The 23,272-nt window shown below is 36.5% G+C and overlaps 1 protein-coding gene across 8 annotated transcripts in view; it reads left to right on the top strand.

Moving 5' to 3' along the window:
• The window catches only part of LOC133660479 (sodium channel subunit beta-1-like), a 49,716-nt gene extending 31,398 nt beyond the window's left edge, over positions 1 to 18,318 (top strand). For 7 of the 8 annotated variants that reach the window (XM_062064016.1, XM_062064012.1, XM_062064011.1 and 4 more), the window contains 2 exons: positions 17,448 to 17,510; positions 18,161 to 18,318. In XM_062064016.1, the coding sequence (XP_061920000.1) occupies positions 17,448 to 17,502 (55 nt within the window). In that variant the 3' untranslated portion in view covers positions 17,503 to 17,510; positions 18,161 to 18,318. Of the gene's footprint in view, positions 1 to 17,447; positions 17,511 to 18,113 lie in introns of all 8 variants that reach the window. The other variant, XM_062064013.1, reaches the window with a different exon arrangement.
• Positions 18,319 to 23,272: the final 4,954 nt, after the last annotated feature.

Genomic DNA, 23,272 nt, shown 5'->3' with positions numbered 1-23,272 from the left:
ACACATGGCACTTTCACACATCACACTTTCACACATCACACTTTCACACATCACACTTTCACACATCACACTTTCACACATAACACTTTCACACATAACACTTTCACACACAACATGTTCACACATAACACTTTCACACATAACACTTTCACACATAGCACTTTCACACATAACACTTTCACACATAACACTTTCACACATAACACTTTCACACATGGCACTTTCACACATCACACTTTCACACATAACACTTTCACACACAACATGTTCACACATAACACTTTCACACATAACACTTTCACACATGGCACTTTCACACATAACACTTTCACACATAACACTTTCACACATGGCACTTTCACACATGGCACTTTCACACATGGCACTTTCACACATGGCACTTTCACACATAACACTTTCACACATAACACTTTCACACATGGCACTTTCACACATAACACTTTCACACATAACACTTTCACACATAACACTTTCACACATAACACTTTCACACATGGCACTTTCACACATCACACTTTCACACATCACACTTTCACACATCACACTTTCACACACAACATGTTCACACATAACACTTTCACACATAACACTTTCACACATGGCACTTTCACACATAGCACTTTCACACATAACACTTTCACACATAACACTTTCACACATAACACTTTCACACACAACATGTTCACACATAACACTTTCACACATAACACTTTCACACATGGCACTTTCACACATAGAACTTTCACACATAACACTTTCACACATAACACTTTCACACATAACACTTTCACACACAACATGTTCACACATAACACTTTCACACATAACACTTTCACACATGGCACTTTCACACATAGCACTTTCACACATAACACTTTCACACATAACACTTTCACACATAACACTTTCACACATGGCACTTTCACACATCACACTTTCACACATAACACTTTCACACACAACATGTTCACACATAACACTTTCACACATAACACTTTCACACATCACACTTTCACACATAACACTTTCACACACAACATGTTCACACATAACACTTTCACACATAACACTTTCACACATGGCACTTTCACACATGGCACTTTCACACATGGCACTTTCACACATAACACTTTCACACATAACACTTTCACACATAACACTTTCACACATCACACTTTCACACATAACACTTTCACACATAACACATAACACTTTCACACATAACACTTTCACACATCACACTTTCACACATAACACTTTCACACACAACACTTTCACACATAACACTTTCACACATAGCACTTTCACACATAACACTTTCACACATAACACTTTCACACATAACACTTTCACACATGGCACTTTCACACATCACACTTTCACACATCACACTTTCACACATCACACTTTCACACATCACACTTTCACACATAACACTTTCACACATAACACTTTCACACACAACATGTTCACACATAACACTTTCACACATAACACTTTCACACATAGCACTTTCACACATAACACTTTCACACATAACACTTTCACACATAACACTTTCACACATGGCACTTTCACACATCACACTTTCACACATAACACTTTCACACACAACATGTTCACACATAACACTTTCACACATAACACTTTCACACATGGCACTTTCACACATAACACTTTCACACATAACACTTTCACACATGGCACTTTCACACATGGCACTTTCACACATGGCACTTTCACACATGGCACTTTCACACATGGCACTTTCACACATAACACTTTCACACATAACACTTTCACACATGGCACTTTCACACATAACACTTTCACACATAACACTTTCACACATAACACTTTCACACATAACACTTTCACACATGGCACTTTCACACATCACACTTTCACACATCACACTTTCACACATCACACTTTCACACACAACATGTTCACACATAACACTTTCACACATAACACTTTCACACATGGCACTTTCACACATAACACTTTCACACATGGCACTTTCACACATAACACTTTCACACATGGCACTTTCACACATGGCACTTTCACACATAACACTTTCACACATGGCACTTTCACACATCACACTTTCACACATAACACTTTCACACACAACATGTTCACACATAACACTTTCACACATAACACTTTCACACATCACACTTTCACACATAACACTTTCACACACAACATGTTCACACATAACACTTTCACACATAACACTTTCACACATGGCACTTTCACACATGGCACTTTCACACATGGCACTTTCACACATAGCACTTTCACACATAACACTTTCACACATAACACTTTCACACATAGCACTTTCACACATAACACTTTCACACATAACACTTTCACACATGGCACTTTCACACATCACACTTTCACACATCACACTTTCACACATCACACTTTCACACATCACACTTTCACACACAACATGTTCACACATAACACTTTCACACATAACACTTTCACACATGGCACTTTCACACATAGCACTTTCACACATAACACTTTCACACATAACACTTTCACACATAACACTTTCACACACAACATGTTCACACATAACACTTTCACACATAACACTTTCACACATGGCACTTTCACACATAGAACTTTCACACATAACACTTTCACACATAACACTTTCACACATAACACTTTCACACACAACATGTTCACACATAACACTTTCACACATAACACTTTCACACATGGCACTTTCACACATAGCACTTTCACACATAACACTTTCACACATAACACTTTCACACATAACACTTTCACACATGGCACTTTCACACATCACACTTTCACACATAACACTTTCACACACAACATGTTCACACATAACACTTTCACACATAACACTTTCACACATCACACTTTCACACATAACACTTTCACACACAACATGTTCACACATAACACTTTCACACATAACACTTTCACACATGGCACTTTCACACATGGCACTTTCACACATGGCACTTTCACACATAACACTTTCACACATAACACTTTCACACATAACACTTTCACACATCACACTTTCACACATAACACTTTCACACATAACACATAACACTTTCACACATAACACTTTCACACATCACACTTTCACACATAACACTTTCACACACAACACTTTCACACATAACACTTTCACACATAGCACTTTCACACATAACACTTTCACACATAACACTTTCACACATAACACTTTCACACATGGCACTTTCACACATCACACTTTCACACATCACACTTTCACACATCACACTTTCACACATCACACTTTCACACATAACACTTTCACACATAACACTTTCACACACAACATGTTCACACATAACACTTTCACACATAACACTTTCACACATAGCACTTTCACACATAACACTTTCACACATAACACTTTCACACATAACACTTTCACACATGGCACTTTCACACATCACACTTTCACACATAACACTTTCACACACAACATGTTCACACATAACACTTTCACACATAACACTTTCACACATGGCACTTTCACACATAACACTTTCACACATAACACTTTCACACATGGCACTTTCACACATGGCACTTTCACACATGGCACTTTCACACATGGCACTTTCACACATGGCACTTTCACACATAACACTTTCACACATAACACTTTCACACATGGCACTTTCACACATAACACTTTCACACATAACACTTTCACACATAACACTTTCACACATAACACTTTCACACATGGCACTTTCACACATCACACTTTCACACATCACACTTTCACACATAACACTTTCACACACAACATGTTCACACATAACACTTTCACACATAACACTTTCACACATGGCACTTTCACACATAACACTTTCACACATGGCACTTTCACACATAACACTTTCACACATGGCACTTTCACACATGGCACTTTCACACATAACACTTTCACACATGGCACTTTCACACATCACACTTTCACACATAACACTTTCACACACAACATGTTCACACATAACACTTTCACACATAACACTTTCACACATCACACTTTCACACATAACACTTTCACACACAACATGTTCACACATAACACTTTCACACATAACACTTTCACACATGGCACTTTCACACATGGCACTTTCACACATGGCACTTTCACACATAACACTTTCACACATAACACTTTCACACATAACACTTTCACACATCACACTTTCACACATAACACTTTCACACATAACACATAACACTTTCACACATAACACTTTCACACATCACACTTTCACACATAACACTTTCACACACAACACTTTCACACATAACACTTTCACACATAGCACTTTCACACATAACACTTTCACACATAACACTTTCACACATAACACTTTCACACATAACACTTTCACACATGGCACTTTCACACATCACACTTTCACACATCACACTTTCACACATAACACTTTCACACATAACACTTTCACACACAACATTTTCACACATAACACTTTCACACATAACACTTTCACACATAGCACTTTCACACATAACACTTTCACACATAACACTTTCACACATGGCACTTTCACACATCACACTTTCACACATAACACTTTCACACATAACACTTTCACACACAACATGTTCACACATAACACTTTCACACATAACACTTTCACACATGGCACTTTCACACATAACACTTTCACACATAACACTTTCACACATGGCACTTTCACACATGGCACTTTCACACATGGCATTTTCACACATGGCACTTTCACACATGGCACTTTCACACATAACACTTTCACACATAACACTTTCACACATGGCACTTTCACACATAACACTTTCACACATAACACTTTCACACATAACACTTTCACACATGGCACTTTCACACATCACACTTTCACACATCACACTTTCACACATAACACTTTCACACACAACATGTTCACACATAACACTTTCACACATAACACTTTCACACATGGCACTTTCACACATAACACTTTCACACATGGCACTTTCACACATAACACTTTCACACATGGCACTTTCACACATGGCACTTTCACACATAACACTTTCACACATGGCACTTTCACACATGGCACTTTCACACATAACACTTTCACACATAACACTTTCACACATGGCACTTTCACACATAACACTTTCACACATAACACTTTCACACATAACACTTTCACACATGGCACTTTCACACATAGCACTTTCACACATAACACTTTCACACATGGCACTTTCACACATGGCACTTTCACACATGGCACTTTCCCACATGGCACTTTCACACATAACACTTTCACACATAACACTTTCACACATGGCACTTTCACACATAACACTTTCACACATAACACTTTCACACATAACACTTTCACACATGGCACTTTCACACATAGCACTTTCACACATAACACTTTCACACATAACACTTTCACACATAACACTTTCACACATAACACTTTCACACATGGCACTTTCACACATGGCACTTTCACACATAACACTTTCACACATAACACTTTCACACATAACACTTTCACACATGGCACTTTCACACATAGCACTTTCACACATAACACTTTCACACATAACACTTTCACACATGGCACTTTCACACATAACACTTTCACACATGGCACTTTCACACATAACACTTTCACACATAACACTTTCACACATGGCACTTTCACACATAACACTTTCACACCTTGACACATGGCACTTTCACACATAACACTTTCACACATAACACTTTCACACATAACACTTTCACACATAACACTTTCACACATGGCACTTTCACACATAACACTTTCACACCTTGACACATGGCACTTTCACACATAACACTTTCACACATAACACTTTCACACATGGCACTTTCACACATAACACTTTCACACATGGCACTTTCACACATAACACTTTCACACATGGCACTTTCACACATAACACTTTCACACATGGCACTTTCACACATAACACTTTCACACATAACACTTTCAGACATGGCACTTTCACACATAACACTTTCACACATAACACTTTCACACATAACACTTTCACACATAACACTTTCACACATAACACTTTCACACATGGCACTTTCACACATAACACTTTCACACATAACATTTTCACACATAACACTTTCACACATGGCACTTTCACACATAGCACTTTCACACATAACACTTTCACACATAACACTTTCACACATAACACTTTCACACATAACACTTTCACACATGGCACTTTCACACATGGCACTTTCACACATAACACTTTCACACATAACACTTTCACACATAACACTTTCACACATGGCACTTTCACACATAGCACTTTCACACATAACACTTTCACACATAACACTTTCACACATGGCACTTTCACACATAACACTTTCACACATGGCACTTTCACACATAACACTTTCACACATAACACTTTCACACATGGCACTTTCACACATAACACTTTCACACCTTGACACATGGCACTTTCACACATAACACTTTCACACATAACACTTTCACACATAACACTTTCACACATAACACTTTCACACATAACACTTTCACACATGGCACTTTCACACATAACACTTTCACACCTTGACACATGGCACTTTCACACATAACACTTTCACACATAACACTTTCACACATGGCACTTTCACACATAACACTTTCACACATGGCACTTTCACACATAACACTTTCACACATGGCACTTTCACACATAACACTTTCACACATGGCACTTTCACACATAACACTTTCACACATGGCACTTTCACACATAACACTTTCACACATGGCACTTTCACACATAACACTTTCACACATAACACTTTCAGACATGGCACTTTCACACATAACACTTTCACACATAACACTTTCACACACCACACTTTCACACACCACACTTTCACACATCACACTTTCACACATAACACTTTCACACACAACACGTTCACACATAACACTTTCACACACAACACGTTCACACACAACACGTTCACACATAACACGTTCACACATAACACCTTCACACACCACACTTTCACACACCACACTTTCACACATCACACTTTCACACATAACACTTTCACACACAACACGTTCACACATAACACTTTCACACACAACACGTTCACACACAACACGTTCACACATAACACGTTCACACATAACACCTTCACACACCACACTTTCACACACCACACTTTCACACATAACACTTTCACACATCACACTTTCACACATCACACTTTCACACATAACACTTTCACACACAACACGTTCACACATAACACCTTCACACACCACACTTTCACACATCACACTTTCACACACCACACTTTCACACACCACACTTTCACACACCACACTTTCACACATCACACTTTCACACATAACACTTTCACACACAACACGTTCACACATAACACTTTCACACACAACACGTTCACACACAACACGTTCACACATAACACGTTCACACATAACACCTTCACACACCACACTTTCACACACCACACTTTCACACATCACACTTTCACACATAACACTTTCACACACAACACGTTCACACATAACACTTTCACACACAACACGTTCACACACAACACGTTCACACATAACACGTTCACACATAACACCTTCACACACCACACTTTCACACACCACACTTTCACACATAACACTTTCACACATCACACTTTCACACATCACACTTTCACACATAACACTTTCACACACAACACGTTCACACATAACACCTTCACACACCACACTTTCACACATCACACTTTCACACACCACACTTTCACACACCACACTTTCACACACAACACGTTCACACATAACACCTTCACACATAACACTTTCACACACCACACTTTCACACATAACACTTTCACACATAACACTTTCACACATACCACTTTCACACATAACACGTTCACACACAACACGTTCACACACAACACGTTCACACACAACACTTTCACACATGGCACTTTCACACATGGCACTTTCACACATAGCACTTTCACACATAGCACTTTCACACATAACACTTTCACACACAACACGTTCACACACAACACGTTCACACACAACACTTTCACACATGGCACTTTCACACATAGCACTTTCACACATAACACTTTCACACATAACACTTTCACACATAGCACTTTCACACATAACACTTTCACACATAACACTTTCACACATGGCACTTTCACACATCACACTTTCACACATCACACTTTCACACATCACACTTTCACACATCACACTTTCACACACAACATGTTCACACATAACACTTTCACACATAACACTTTCACACATGGCACTTTCACACATAGCACTTTCACACATAACACTTTCACACATAACACTTTCACACATAACACTTTCACACACAACATGTTCACACATAACACTTTCACACATAACACTTTCACACATGGCACTTTCACACATAGAACTTTCACACATAACACTTTCACACATAACACTTTCACACATAACACTTTCACACACAACATGTTCACACATAACACTTTCACACATAACACTTTCACACATGGCACTTTCACACATAGCACTTTCACACATAACACTTTCACACATAACACTTTCACACATAACACTTTCACACATGGCACTTTCACACATCACACTTTCACACATAACACTTTCACACACAACATGTTCACACATAACACTTTCACACATAACACTTTCACACATCACACTTTCACACATAACACTTTCACACACAACATGTTCACACATAACACTTTCACACATAACACTTTCACACATGGCACTTTCACACATGGCACTTTCACACATGGCACTTTCACACATAACACTTTCACACATAACACTTTCACACATAACACTTTCACACATCACACTTTCACACATAACACTTTCACACATAACACATAACACTTTCACACATAACACTTTCACACATCACACTTTCACACATAACACTTTCACACACAACACTTTCACACATAACACTTTCACACATAGCACTTTCACACATAACACTTTCACACATAACACTTTCACACATAACACTTTCACACATGGCACTTTCACACATCACACTTTCACACATCACACTTTCACACATCACACTTTCACACATCACACTTTCACACATAACACTTTCACACATAACACTTTCACACACAACATGTTCACACATAACACTTTCACACATAACACTTTCACACATAGCACTTTCACACATAACACTTTCACACATAACACTTTCACACATAACACTTTCACACATGGCACTTTCACACATCACACTTTCACACATAACACTTTCACACACAACATGTTCACACATAACACTTTCACACATAACACTTTCACACATGGCACTTTCACACATAACACTTTCACACATAACACTTTCACACATGGCACTTTCACACATGGCACTTTCACACATGGCACTTTCACACATGGCACTTTCACACATAACACTTTCACACATAACACTTTCACACATGGCACTTTCACACATAACACTTTCACACATAACACTTTCACACATAACACTTTCACACATAACACTTTCACACATGGCACTTTCACACATCACACTTTCACACATCACACTTTCACACATCACACTTTCACACACAACATGTTCACACATAACACTTTCACACATAACACTTTCACACATGGCACTTTCACACATAGCACTTTCACACATAACACTTTCACACATAACACTTTCACACATAACACTTTCACACACAACATGTTCACACATAACACTTTCACACATAACACTTTCACACATGGCACTTTCACACATAGAACTTTCACACATAACACTTTCACACATAACACTTTCACACATAACACTTTCACACACAACATGTTCACACATAACACTTTCACACATAACACTTTCACACATGGCACTTTCACACATAGCACTTTCACACATAACACTTTCACACATAACACTTTCACACATAACACTTTCACACATGGCACTTTCACACATCACACTTTCACACATAACACTTTCACACACAACATGTTCACACATAACACTTTCACACATAACACTTTCACACATCACACTTTCACACATAACACTTTCACACACAACATGTTCACACATAACACTTTCACACATAACACTTTCACACATGGCACTTTCACACATGGCACTTTCACACATGGCACTTTCACACATAACACTTTCACACATAACACTTTCACACATAACACTTTCACACATCACACTTTCACACATAACACTTTCACACATAACACATAACACTTTCACACATAACACTTTCACACATCACACTTTCACACATAACACTTTCACACACAACACTTTCACACATAACACTTTCACACATAGCACTTTCACACATAACACTTTCACACATAACACTTTCACACATAACACTTTCACACATGGCACTTTCACACATCACACTTTCACACATCACACTTTCACACATCACACTTTCACACATCACACTTTCACACATAACACTTTCACACATAACACTTTCACACACAACATGTTCACACATAACACTTTCACACATAACACTTTCACACATAGCACTTTCACACATAACACTTTCACACATAACACTTTCACACATAACACTTTCACACATGGCACTTTCACACATCACACTTTCACACATAACACTTTCACACACAACATGTTCACACATAACACTTTCACACATAACACTTTCACACATGGCACTTTCACACATAACACTTTCACACATAACACTTTCACACATGGCACTTTCACACATGGCACTTTCACACATGGCACTTTCACACATGGCACTTTCACACATGGCACTTTCACACATAACACTTTCACACATAACACTTTCACACATGGCACTTTCACACATAACACTTTCACACATAACACTTTCACACATAACACTTTCACACATAACACTTTCACACATGGCACTTTCACACATCACACTTTCACACATCACACTTTCACACATCACACTTTCACACACAACATGTTCACACATAACACTTTCACACATAACACTTTCACACATGGCACTTTCACACATAACACTTTCACACATGGCACTTTCACACATAACACTTTCACACATGGCACTTTCACACATGGCACTTTCACACATAACACTTTCACACATGGCACTTTCACACATCACACTTTCACACATAACACTTTCACACACAACATGTTCACACATAACACTTTCACACATAACACTTTCACACATCACACTTTCACACATAACACTTTCACACACAACATGTTCACACATAACACTTTCACACATAACACTTTCACACATGGCACTTTCACACATGGCACTTTCACACATGGCACTTTCACACATAGCACTTTCACACATAACACTTTCACACATAACACTTTCACACATAGCACTTTCACACATAACACTTTCACACATAACACTTTCACACATGGCACTTTCACACATCACACTTTCACACATCACACTTTCACACATCACACTTTCACACATCACACTTTCACACACAACATGTTCACACATAACACTTTCACACATAACACTTTCACACATGGCACTTTCACACATAGCACTTTCACACATAACACTTTCACACATAACACTTTCACACATAACACTTTCACACACAACATGTTCACACATAACACTTTCACACATAACACTTTCACACATGGCACTTTCACACATAGAACTTTCACACATAACACTTTCACACATAACACTTTCACACATAACACTTTCACACACAACATGTTCACACATAACACTTTCACACATAACACTTTCACACATGGCACTTTCACACATAGCACTTTCACACATAACACTTTCACACATAACACTTTCACACATAACACTTTCACACATGGCACTTTCACACATCACACTTTCACACATAACACTTTCACACACAACATGTTCACACATAACACTTTCACACATAACACTTTCACACATCACACTTTCACACATAACACTTTCACACACAACATGTTCACACATAACACTTTCACACATAACACTTTCACACATGGCACTTTCACACATGGCACTTTCACACATGGCACTTTCACACATAACACTTTCACACATAACACTTTCACACATAACACTTTCACACATCACACTTTCACACATAACACTTTCACACATAACACATAACACTTTCACACATAACACTTTCACACATCACACTTTCACACATAACACTTTCACACACAACACTTTCACACAAAACACTTTCACACATAGCACTTTCACACATAACACTTTCACACATAACACTTTCACACATAACACTTTCACACATGGCACTTTCACACATCACACTTTCACACATCACACTTTCACACATCACACTTTCACACATCACACTTTCACACATAACACTTTCACACATAACACTTTCACACACAACATGTTCACACATAACACTTTCACACATAACACTTTCACACATAGCACTTTCACACATAACACTTTCACACATAACACTTTCACACATAACACTTTCACACATGGCACTTTCACACATCACACTTTCACACATAACACTTTCACACACAACATGTTCACACATAACACTTTCACACATAACACTTTCACACATGGCACTTTCACACATAACACTTTCACACATAACACTTTCACACATGGCACTTTCACACATGGCACTTTCACACATGGCACTTTCACACATGGCACTTTCACACATGGCACTTTCACACATAACACTTTCACACATAACACTTTCACACATGGCACTTTCACACATAACACTTTCACACATAACACTTTCACACATAACACTTTCACACATAACACTTTCACACATGGCACTTTCACACATCACACTTTCACACATCACACTTTCACACATAACACTTTCACACACAACATGTTCACACATAACACTTTCACACATAACACTTTCACACATGGCACTTTCACACATAACACTTTCACACATGGCACTTTCACACATAACACTTTCACACATGGCACTTTCACACATGGCACTTTCACACATAACACTTTCACACATGGCACTTTCACACATCACACTTTCACACATAACACTTTCACACACAACATGTTCACACATAACACTTTCACACATAACACTTTCACACATCACACTTTCACACATAACACTTTCACACACAACATGTTCACACATAACACTTTCACACATAACACTTTCACACATGGCACTTTCACACATGGCACTTTCACACATGGCACTTTCACACATAACACTTTCACACATAACACTTTCACACATAACACTTTCACACATCACACTTTCACACATAACACTTTCACACATAACACATAACACTTTCACACATAACACTTTCACACATCACACTTTCACACATAACACTTTCACACACAACACTTTCACACATAACACTTTCACACATAGCACTTTCACACATAACACTTTCACACATAACACTTTCACACATAACACTTTCACACATAACACTTTCACACATGGCACTTTCACACATCACACTTTCACACATCACACTTTCACACATAACACTTTCACACATAACACTTTCACACACAACATTTTCACACATAACACTTTCACACATAACACTTTCACACATAGCACTTTCACACATAACACTTTCACACATAACACTTTCACACATGGCACTTTCACACATCACACTTTCACACATAACACTTTCACACATAACACTTTCACACACAACATGTTCACACATAACACTTTCACACATAACACTTTCACACATGGCACTTTCACACATAACACTTTCACACATAACACTTTCACACATGGCACTTTCACACATGGCACTTTCACACATGGCATTTTCACACATGGCACTTTCACACATGGCACTTTCACACATAACACTTTCACACATAACACTTTCACACATGGCACTTTCACACATAACACTTTCACACATAACACTTTCACACATAACACTTTCACACATGGCACTTTCACACATCACACTTTCACACATCACACTTTCACACATAACACTTTCACACACAACATGTTCACACATAACACTTTCACACATAACACTTTCACACATGGCACTTTCACACATAACACTTTCACACATGGCACTTTCACACATAACACTTTCACACATGGCACTTTCACACATGGCACTTTCACACATAACACTTTCACACATGGCACTTTCACACATGGCACTTTCACACATAACACTTTCACACATAACACTTTCACACATGGCACTTTCACACATAACACTTTCACACATAACACTTTCACACATAACACTTTCACACATGGCACTTTCACACATAGCACTTTCACACATAACACTTTCACACATGGCACTTTCACACATGGCACTTTCACACATGGCACTTTCCCACATGGCACTTTCACACATAACACTTTCACACATAACACTTTCACACATGGCACTTTCACACATAACACTTTCACACATAACACTTTCACACATAACACTTTCACACATGGCACTTTCACACATAGCACTTTCACACATAACACTTTCACACATAACACTTTCACACATAACACTTTCACACATAACACTTTCACACATGGCACTTTCACACATGGCACTTTCACACATAACACTTTCACACATAACACTTTCACACATAACACTTTCACACATGGCACTTTCACACATAGCACTTTCACACATAACACTTTCACACATAACACTTTCACACATGGCACTTTCACACATAACACTTTCACACATGGCACTTTCACACATAACACTTTCACACATAACACTTTCACACATGGCACTTTCACACATAACACTTTCACACCTTGACACATGGCACTTTCACACATAACACTTTCACACATAACACTTTCACACATAACACTTTCACACATAACACTTTCACACATGGCACTTTCACACATAACACTTTCACACCTTGACACATGGCACTTTCACACATAACACTTTCACACATAACACTTTCACACATGGCACTTTCACACATAACACTTTCACACATGGCACTTTCACACATAACACTTTCACACATGGCACTTTCACACATAACACTTTCACACATGGCACTTTCACACATAACACTTTCACACATAACACTTTCAGACATGGCACTTTCACACATAACACTTTCACACATAACACTTTCACACATAACACTTTCACACATAACACTTTCACACATAACACTTTCACACATGGCACTTTCACACATAACACTTTCACACATAACATTTTCACACATAACACTTTCACACATGGCACTTTCACACATAGCACTTTCACACATAACACTTTCACACATAACACTTTCACACATAACACTTTCACACATAACACTTTCACACATGGCACTTTCACACATGGCACTTTCACACATAACACTTTCACACATAACACTTTCACACATAACACTTTCACACATGGCACTTTCACACATAGCACTTTCACACATAACACTTTCACACATAACACTTTCACACATGGCACTTTCACACATAACACTTTCACACATGGCACTTTCACACATAACACTTTCACACATAACACTTTCACACATGGCACTTTCACACATAACACTTTCACACCTTGACACATGGCACTTTCACACATAACACTTTCACACATAACACTTTCACACATAACACTTTCACACATAACACTTTCACACATAACACTTTCACACATGGCACTTTCACACATAACACTTTCACACCTTGACACATGGCACTTTCACACATAACACTTTCACACATAACACTTTCACACATGGCACTTTCACACATAACACTTTCACACATGGCACTTTCACACATAACACTTTCACACATGGCACTTTCACACATAACACTTTCACACATGGCACTTTCACACATAACACTTTCACACATGGCACTTTCACACATAACACTTTCACACATGGCACTTTCACACATAACACTTTCACACATAACACTTTCAGACATGGCACTTTCACACATAACACTTTCACACATAACACTTTCACACATAACACTTTCACACATAACACTTTCACACATAACACTTTCACACATGGCACTTTCACACATAACACTTTCACACATGGCACTTTCACACATAACACTTTCACACATAACACTTTCACACATAACACTTTCACACTTTCACACACGGCACTTCTGGAAACTTCCACAAGCTTGCTGGGCGCCACAAATGTTGTCTTTGCTGCCCCCTACTGGAACAATCTGCTGGAAACACACAAAATACATTCTTCATTTTTCCTCATTCACTGAGCCTTTTCTTCCTCTTCCTCTTATTTTTAATCTACTTCCTCTTCTTCCTCTTCTATTTCTTCATTCACTTCCTATTCTTCTTCCTCTACCTCATCCGTATTCTCTTCCTCTACCTCCTCTTTCTTCTCATCCTCCTCTACTTCTTCTTCTTTCTCTACTTCCTCTTCCTTCTTTTCTTCCTCTATGTATTCTTCTTGTTCTTCTTATTCTTCCTCTACTTCCCTTTTCTTCTCATCTTCTTCTTTTTCCTCTCTTTTCTTATTCCTCTACTTATTCTTCCTTCCCGACTTCCTCTTCCTTATCTTATCTTCTTATTCCTTCTCTACTTCCTCTTGATTCTCATCTTCATCTATTTATTCTTCTTTTTCTACTTCCTCTTCCTTCTCTTCTTCCTCTACTTCTTCTTCTTGTTCTTCCTCTACTTCCTATTTTTTCTCATCTTCCTCTACTTCCTTTTTCCTCTCATCTTCTTCTGCTTCCTCTTTCTTTTAATTCTTCTTCCTATGCTTCCTATTCCTTCTTGTCTTCCTCTACTTCTTTTTTCTCTCGTATACTTCATCTTTCTTTTCTTCTTCCTCTTTGTTCTCGTGTTCCTCTTACTTTTCTTCTTCCTCTACTTCCTCTTCCGTCTCGTCTTCCTCTACTTATTATTCTTTCTCTTATTCCTCTCCTTTCTCTGCTTCCTCTTCTTGTTCTTCCTCTACTTCTTCTTCCTTCCCTTCTTCCTCTACTTCCTTTTTCTTCTCATCTTCCTCTTCCTTTTCCTCTACTTCCTCTTCGTGCTCTTCTACCTCTTCCTTCTCTTCATTTACTTTCTCTTCTTTCTCTACTTCTCCATTGTATTCCCCTTCCTCTTCTTTCTTTTATTTCTCTTCGTCCTCCTCCTCCTCTTTCTCTACTTCTTCTTCTTCATCTCTGTCTTCTTGCTCTTGCTCTCAGAGCGGAGTATTTAGCGGTAGAATCAGAAAGTAAAGAGGTGGAAGTAGCAGAGTGAGAGTCCAGGTAAGCCACATCTTCTCGTCATGTCACATTTTCTCATCATTGTTCCTATTAATATTGCCCTTATTATTCAGGTTTTTGCTAATATTATAATTGTAATTATTTTTCAAATTATAATTGTTATTATTCAAATTAATGACATTATGCTTATTACATAATTATTCTTACTATTATATACATTATTGCTGATATAATTATTTACAAAATTCTCCCTATTAATATTTACATTATTCACAAGTAAAAAGTGTGGTTTATAAATACACTTCCTTTAAACACCCTTTAGGTGTAAAATCACAGGAAGTCACCACAATAAAAGTTGTCGTTGTCATGAATATTCTGACAATGATTATTTCAATGAGTACTGCTTGTAAACACGTGCAACATCATGTAAACGTTTCTCTAATGAGCAAGTGGTCCTGTTAAATAGAAGATCTTTGACTGGCCTTTTTGCCGTAGGTCCATCATTTTTTTTTTTCTAATTTAAATTTTTTTTTTTTTAAATCACAGACGATATTTTGTTGAAAGAAAATAAAAAAAATAAAAAAAATGTTAGATATGATTAATAACATTTTTGTTTTGGTTCATTTCATGAATCCTCCATTGAAGATCAGAAACTTGGACTCAATTATTCCCAACTTATTTGTCACCTGCAGCCTGGGCAAGAACTGGCGAAGAGACGGATTCTCACTCGCAACTTCATCCTCCTCCTCATCCTCTTCATCGCCTCCGTCGTCATGACAACAAGGGTCACTGGACTTCCTGCGGCAACAAAAAGGGGATTTGTGTTGTGCGTGCACGTAGTGTGTGTGTGTGTGTGTGTGTGTGAGCACGTTTTTGCATTTGCATGCTCACCACAACCAACAAAACAATTATAGCATATATAATATACACATACATATATACATACATATATATTTACCACACACACACTTTATTGTATTCCTTACCTTCTCAAGACCTCCCAAAAATGCCTACCTCTTTAGGACCACCCTTTTATATATGTATATATAAAGATGTGTGTTTACAACATTAATAATATATACATACTATACAAATATAAAAAAGCTTGTTGTGAAAAATGAGTTGGAATTTCACAAGAAAAAGGTCACAATTTCACAAGAAAAACTCAGAATTTTGTCAGTATTATAATAAAAGTCGTCATTTTCCACAACCCAAGTCCAAATTTTACAAGAAAAACTGAACATTTGTGCAATGTTATGATAAAAGTTGGAATTTGACTCAATGACAGTCGCAATTTTACAAGAAAAGTTTACAATTTTGCCAATTTTATGAAAAGAGTCATAATTTTACTCGACAAAAGTCACAATTTTAGAAGAAAACTTAAAAATTTTGGCAATATTATAATAATAATCTGAATTTTTCTTGGCAAAATTTTGACAAAAGTCCAAAAATTTCACTATTTTACAAGAACAACAAAAAATGTTGGCAACATTGTGATAAGTCAGAATTTTATATGACAAATGTCACCATTTTGTATTAAAAAGTAATAATTTTACATAAAAAGTATAATTTCACGAGAAAATATCGCAATATTACAAAAACAGAAACACTAAGAGAAATTGTTCCCAATTTTATAAGAAAAAAGTCCACACTGTGAGAAAAAGACTGACTTTAGTTAATTTTATATTTTTTTTGTATTTTTTTGTTTGTAATTGTTTTTTAATCTTCATTATTTACTTCAAGTTATTACAGTATGTCTCTATATACATATATATTTTCTTATTTTTAATTAATTTTTGCCAAAGCGGGCGCATTTCAATTTCTTACACACACTTGTTATTACATGTGTTGACCAGAGGGGGAGCACTTTTAAAACCAACAAACGGTCAATTTGAAAAATCTCTCCTTTTTGGGACCACCCTAATTTTGATAGATCTCACCACCAGGGGTGCTAATGAGACATTCTCTATTAGATGCAATGGTTTTCCGTAATGGGACCATGATTTATGTCCTAACTTGTTCACCGCGCCTCAAATGGAAGCTACTTCTCCTTGTTGATGTCTCAAGAAGGGTAGCAATACAACACACACACACACACACACACACACACACACACACACACACACACACACACACACACACACACACACACACACACACACACACACACACACACACACACACACACACACACACACACACACACACACACACACACACACACACACACACACACGTATTTGTAGAAACCTAAGGGCTGAGACAAAAAGCTGTTGAGCAAATAAAAACATAAAAAACCACACACGGAAGAAGTTTGCAGAAGAAGGAAGTTAAAGGAAAAACCCAAAAAGTTTTGAAGCGAGCTGACAATTTTTTATAGGAACTCAAAAATGACCACAAGTGGCCACTAGAGGGCGTCCAAGCACTGCCGCCACAAGTTGACGCTGCCAGGTATCGGATGATGATTTATTAGTATTATTATTACGTCTTCTGTACCGTTTGTCACATTCACGTTTGTCAACTTGCAAAAATAAAAAACTTTTGAAAATATGTCGATAGTTCAAAATCACGACTAAAGAACCCAACTAAAGTCACTGCCAGGTTTAAACATGAACAATGTGTGTGTTCATTTTCACATAAACAATGTGTGTTAATTTTCACATAAACATAAACAATGTGTGTGTTAATTTTCACATAGACAATGTGTGTGTTAATTTTCACATAAACAATGTGTGTGTTAATTTTCACATAAACAATGTGTGTGTTAATTTTCACATAAACAATGTGTGTGTTAATTTTCACACAAACAATGTGTGTGTTAATTTTCACATAAACATGAACAATGTATGTGTTAATTTTCACATAAACATAAACAATGTGTGTGTTAATTTTCACATAAACAATGTGTGTGTTAATTTTCACATAAACAATGTGTGTGTTAATTTTCACATAAACATGAACAATGTGTGTGTTAATTTTCTCATAAACAATGTATGTGTTAATTTTCACATGAACAATGTGTGTGTTAATTTTTACATAAACAATGTGTGTGTTAATTTTCACATAAACAATGTGTGTGTTAATTTTCACACAAACAATGTGTGTGTTAATTTTCACATAAACATGAACAATGTATGTGTTAATTTTCACATAAACAAACAATGTGTGTGTTAATTTTCACATAAACAATGTGTGTGTTAATTTTCACATAAACAATGTGTGTGTTAATTTTCACATAAACGCAAACAATGTGTGTGTTAATTTTCACATGAACAATGTGTGTGTTAATTTTCACATAAACAATGTGTGTGTTAATTTTCACATGAACAATGTGTGTGTTAATTTTCACATAGATAATGTGTGTTAATTTTCACATGAATAATGTGTGTGTTAATTTTCACATGAACAAATTGTGTGTTAATTTTCACTTTAACAAATTGTGTGTTAATTTTCACATGAATAATTTTGTGTGCTAATTTTCAAATAAACAATGAGTGTTAATTTTCACATAAACAATGTGTGTGTTAATTTTCACATAAACATGAACAATGTGTGTTAATTTTCACATAAACATGAACAATGTGTGTTAATTTTCACATAAACAATGTGTGTGTTAATTTTCACATAAACATGAACAATGTGTGTGTTAATTTTCACATAAACATAAACAATGTGTGTTAATTTTCACATACAAATGAACAATGTGTGTTAATTTTCACATAAACATGAACAATGTGTGTGTTAATTTTCACATAAACATAAACAATGTGTGTTAATTTTCACATAAACATGAACAATGTGTGTGTTAATTTTCACATAAACAATGTGTGTGTTAATTTTCACATAAACAACGTGTGTGTTAATTTTCACATAAACAATGTGTGTGTTAATTTTCACATAGACAATGTGTGTTCATTTTCACATAAACAATGTATGTGTTAATTTTCACATAAACAATGTGTGTGTTAATTTTCACATAAACAATGTGTGTGTTAATTTTCACATAGACAGTGTGTGTTAATTTTCACATAGACAATGTGTGTTAATTTTCACACAGACAATGTGTGTGTTAATTTTCACATAGACAATGTGTGTTAATTTTCACATAGACAATGTGTGTTGATTTTCACATAGACAATGTGTGTGTTAATTTTCACAAAGACAATGTGTGTGTTAATTTTCGCATAAACAATGTGTGTGTTAATTTTCACATGAACAATGTGTGTGTTAATTTTCACATGAACAATGTGTGTGTTAATTTTCACATAGACAATGTGTGTGTTAATTTTCACATAGACAATGTGTGTGTTAATTTTCACATAGACAATGTGTGTGTTAATTTTCACATAAGCAATGTGTGTGTTAATTTTCACATAGACAATGTGTGTTAATTTTCACATGAACGTTGTGTGTGTTAATTTTCACATGAACAATGTGTGTGTTAATTTTCAAATAAACATGAACAATGTGTGTTATTTTTCCACAAACAATATGTGTGTTGACATTTGAATAAAGTTGCCATGGTAACATCAAACCATGTGGTCTACAATTTAGTGATGGTGTCACCAGCTCAGTCGCTGGCAGGACCCCGGATGCACAGACGGTAGGCAAGGATGAACAAAAAGTGCAGTTCTTTCATCATTAGAATAGTCCCAGGGCACAGGTGCACAATAAACGTGAACGGGGTCAGGACTCACCGGGAATGCTTTTAGTCCACAGAAGGAAAACTCCCAACCTCTGAAGAGGACATGAAGAGACGGAGGTTTGGAGGGATAAGTTGACAATGGATCTGCAGATACGCGGCGGCTGGCTCGGCGACTTGGAGGCACACAGGAAGTAACACACCAGCAAGGAAACACTTCCTGTGCCCTGCTTAAATAGTCCAGTGCCAAATTAAGATCAGGTGTGTCCAATTTGGCCGCCCTGAGGAGGAAAACCAACAAGACAACATCATAGGGAAGGCAGGCGAACAAAGAACATAACAAGTCAGCATATTACATTATAGATGTGTGTGTGTATAATTACATTACATATTACATTATAGATGTGTGTGTATAATTACATTACATATTACATAATATATGTGTGTGTGTATAATTACATTACATATTACATTATAGATGTGTGTGTGTGTAATTACATTACATATTACATTATAGATGTGTGTGTGTATAATTACATTACATATTACATTATAGATGTGTGTGTGTGTAATTACATTACATATTACATTATAGATGTGTGTGTGTAATTACATTACATATTACATTATAGATGTGTGTGTGTATAATTACATTACATATTACATTATAGATGTGTGTGTGTGTAATTACATTACATATTACATTATAGATGTGTGTGTGTATAATTACATTACATATTACATTATAGATGTGTGTGTGTGTAATTACATTACATATTACATTATAGATGTGTGTGTGTAATTACATTACATATTACATTATACATGTGTGTGTAATTACATTACATATTACATTATACACGTGTGTGTGTAATTACATTACATATTACATTATAGATGTGTGTGTAATTACATTACATATTACATTATACATGTGTGTGTAATTAGATTACATATTACATTATACATGTGTGTGTATAATTACATTACATATTACATTATAGATGTGTGTGTGTAATTACATTACATAATACATTATAGATGTGTGTGTGTAATTACATTTCATATTACATTATACATGTGTGTGTATAATTACATTACATATTACATTATACATGTGTGTGTATAATTACATTACATATTACATTATAGATGTGTGTGT

Source organism: Entelurus aequoreus, linkage group LG11, assembly GCF_033978785.1.
Source record: "Entelurus aequoreus isolate RoL-2023_Sb linkage group LG11, RoL_Eaeq_v1.1, whole genome shotgun sequence".
Taxonomy (NCBI): Eukaryota; Metazoa; Chordata; class Actinopteri; order Syngnathiformes; family Syngnathidae; genus Entelurus; species Entelurus aequoreus.
This window is presented reverse-complemented; position numbering and strand designations above follow the sequence as displayed.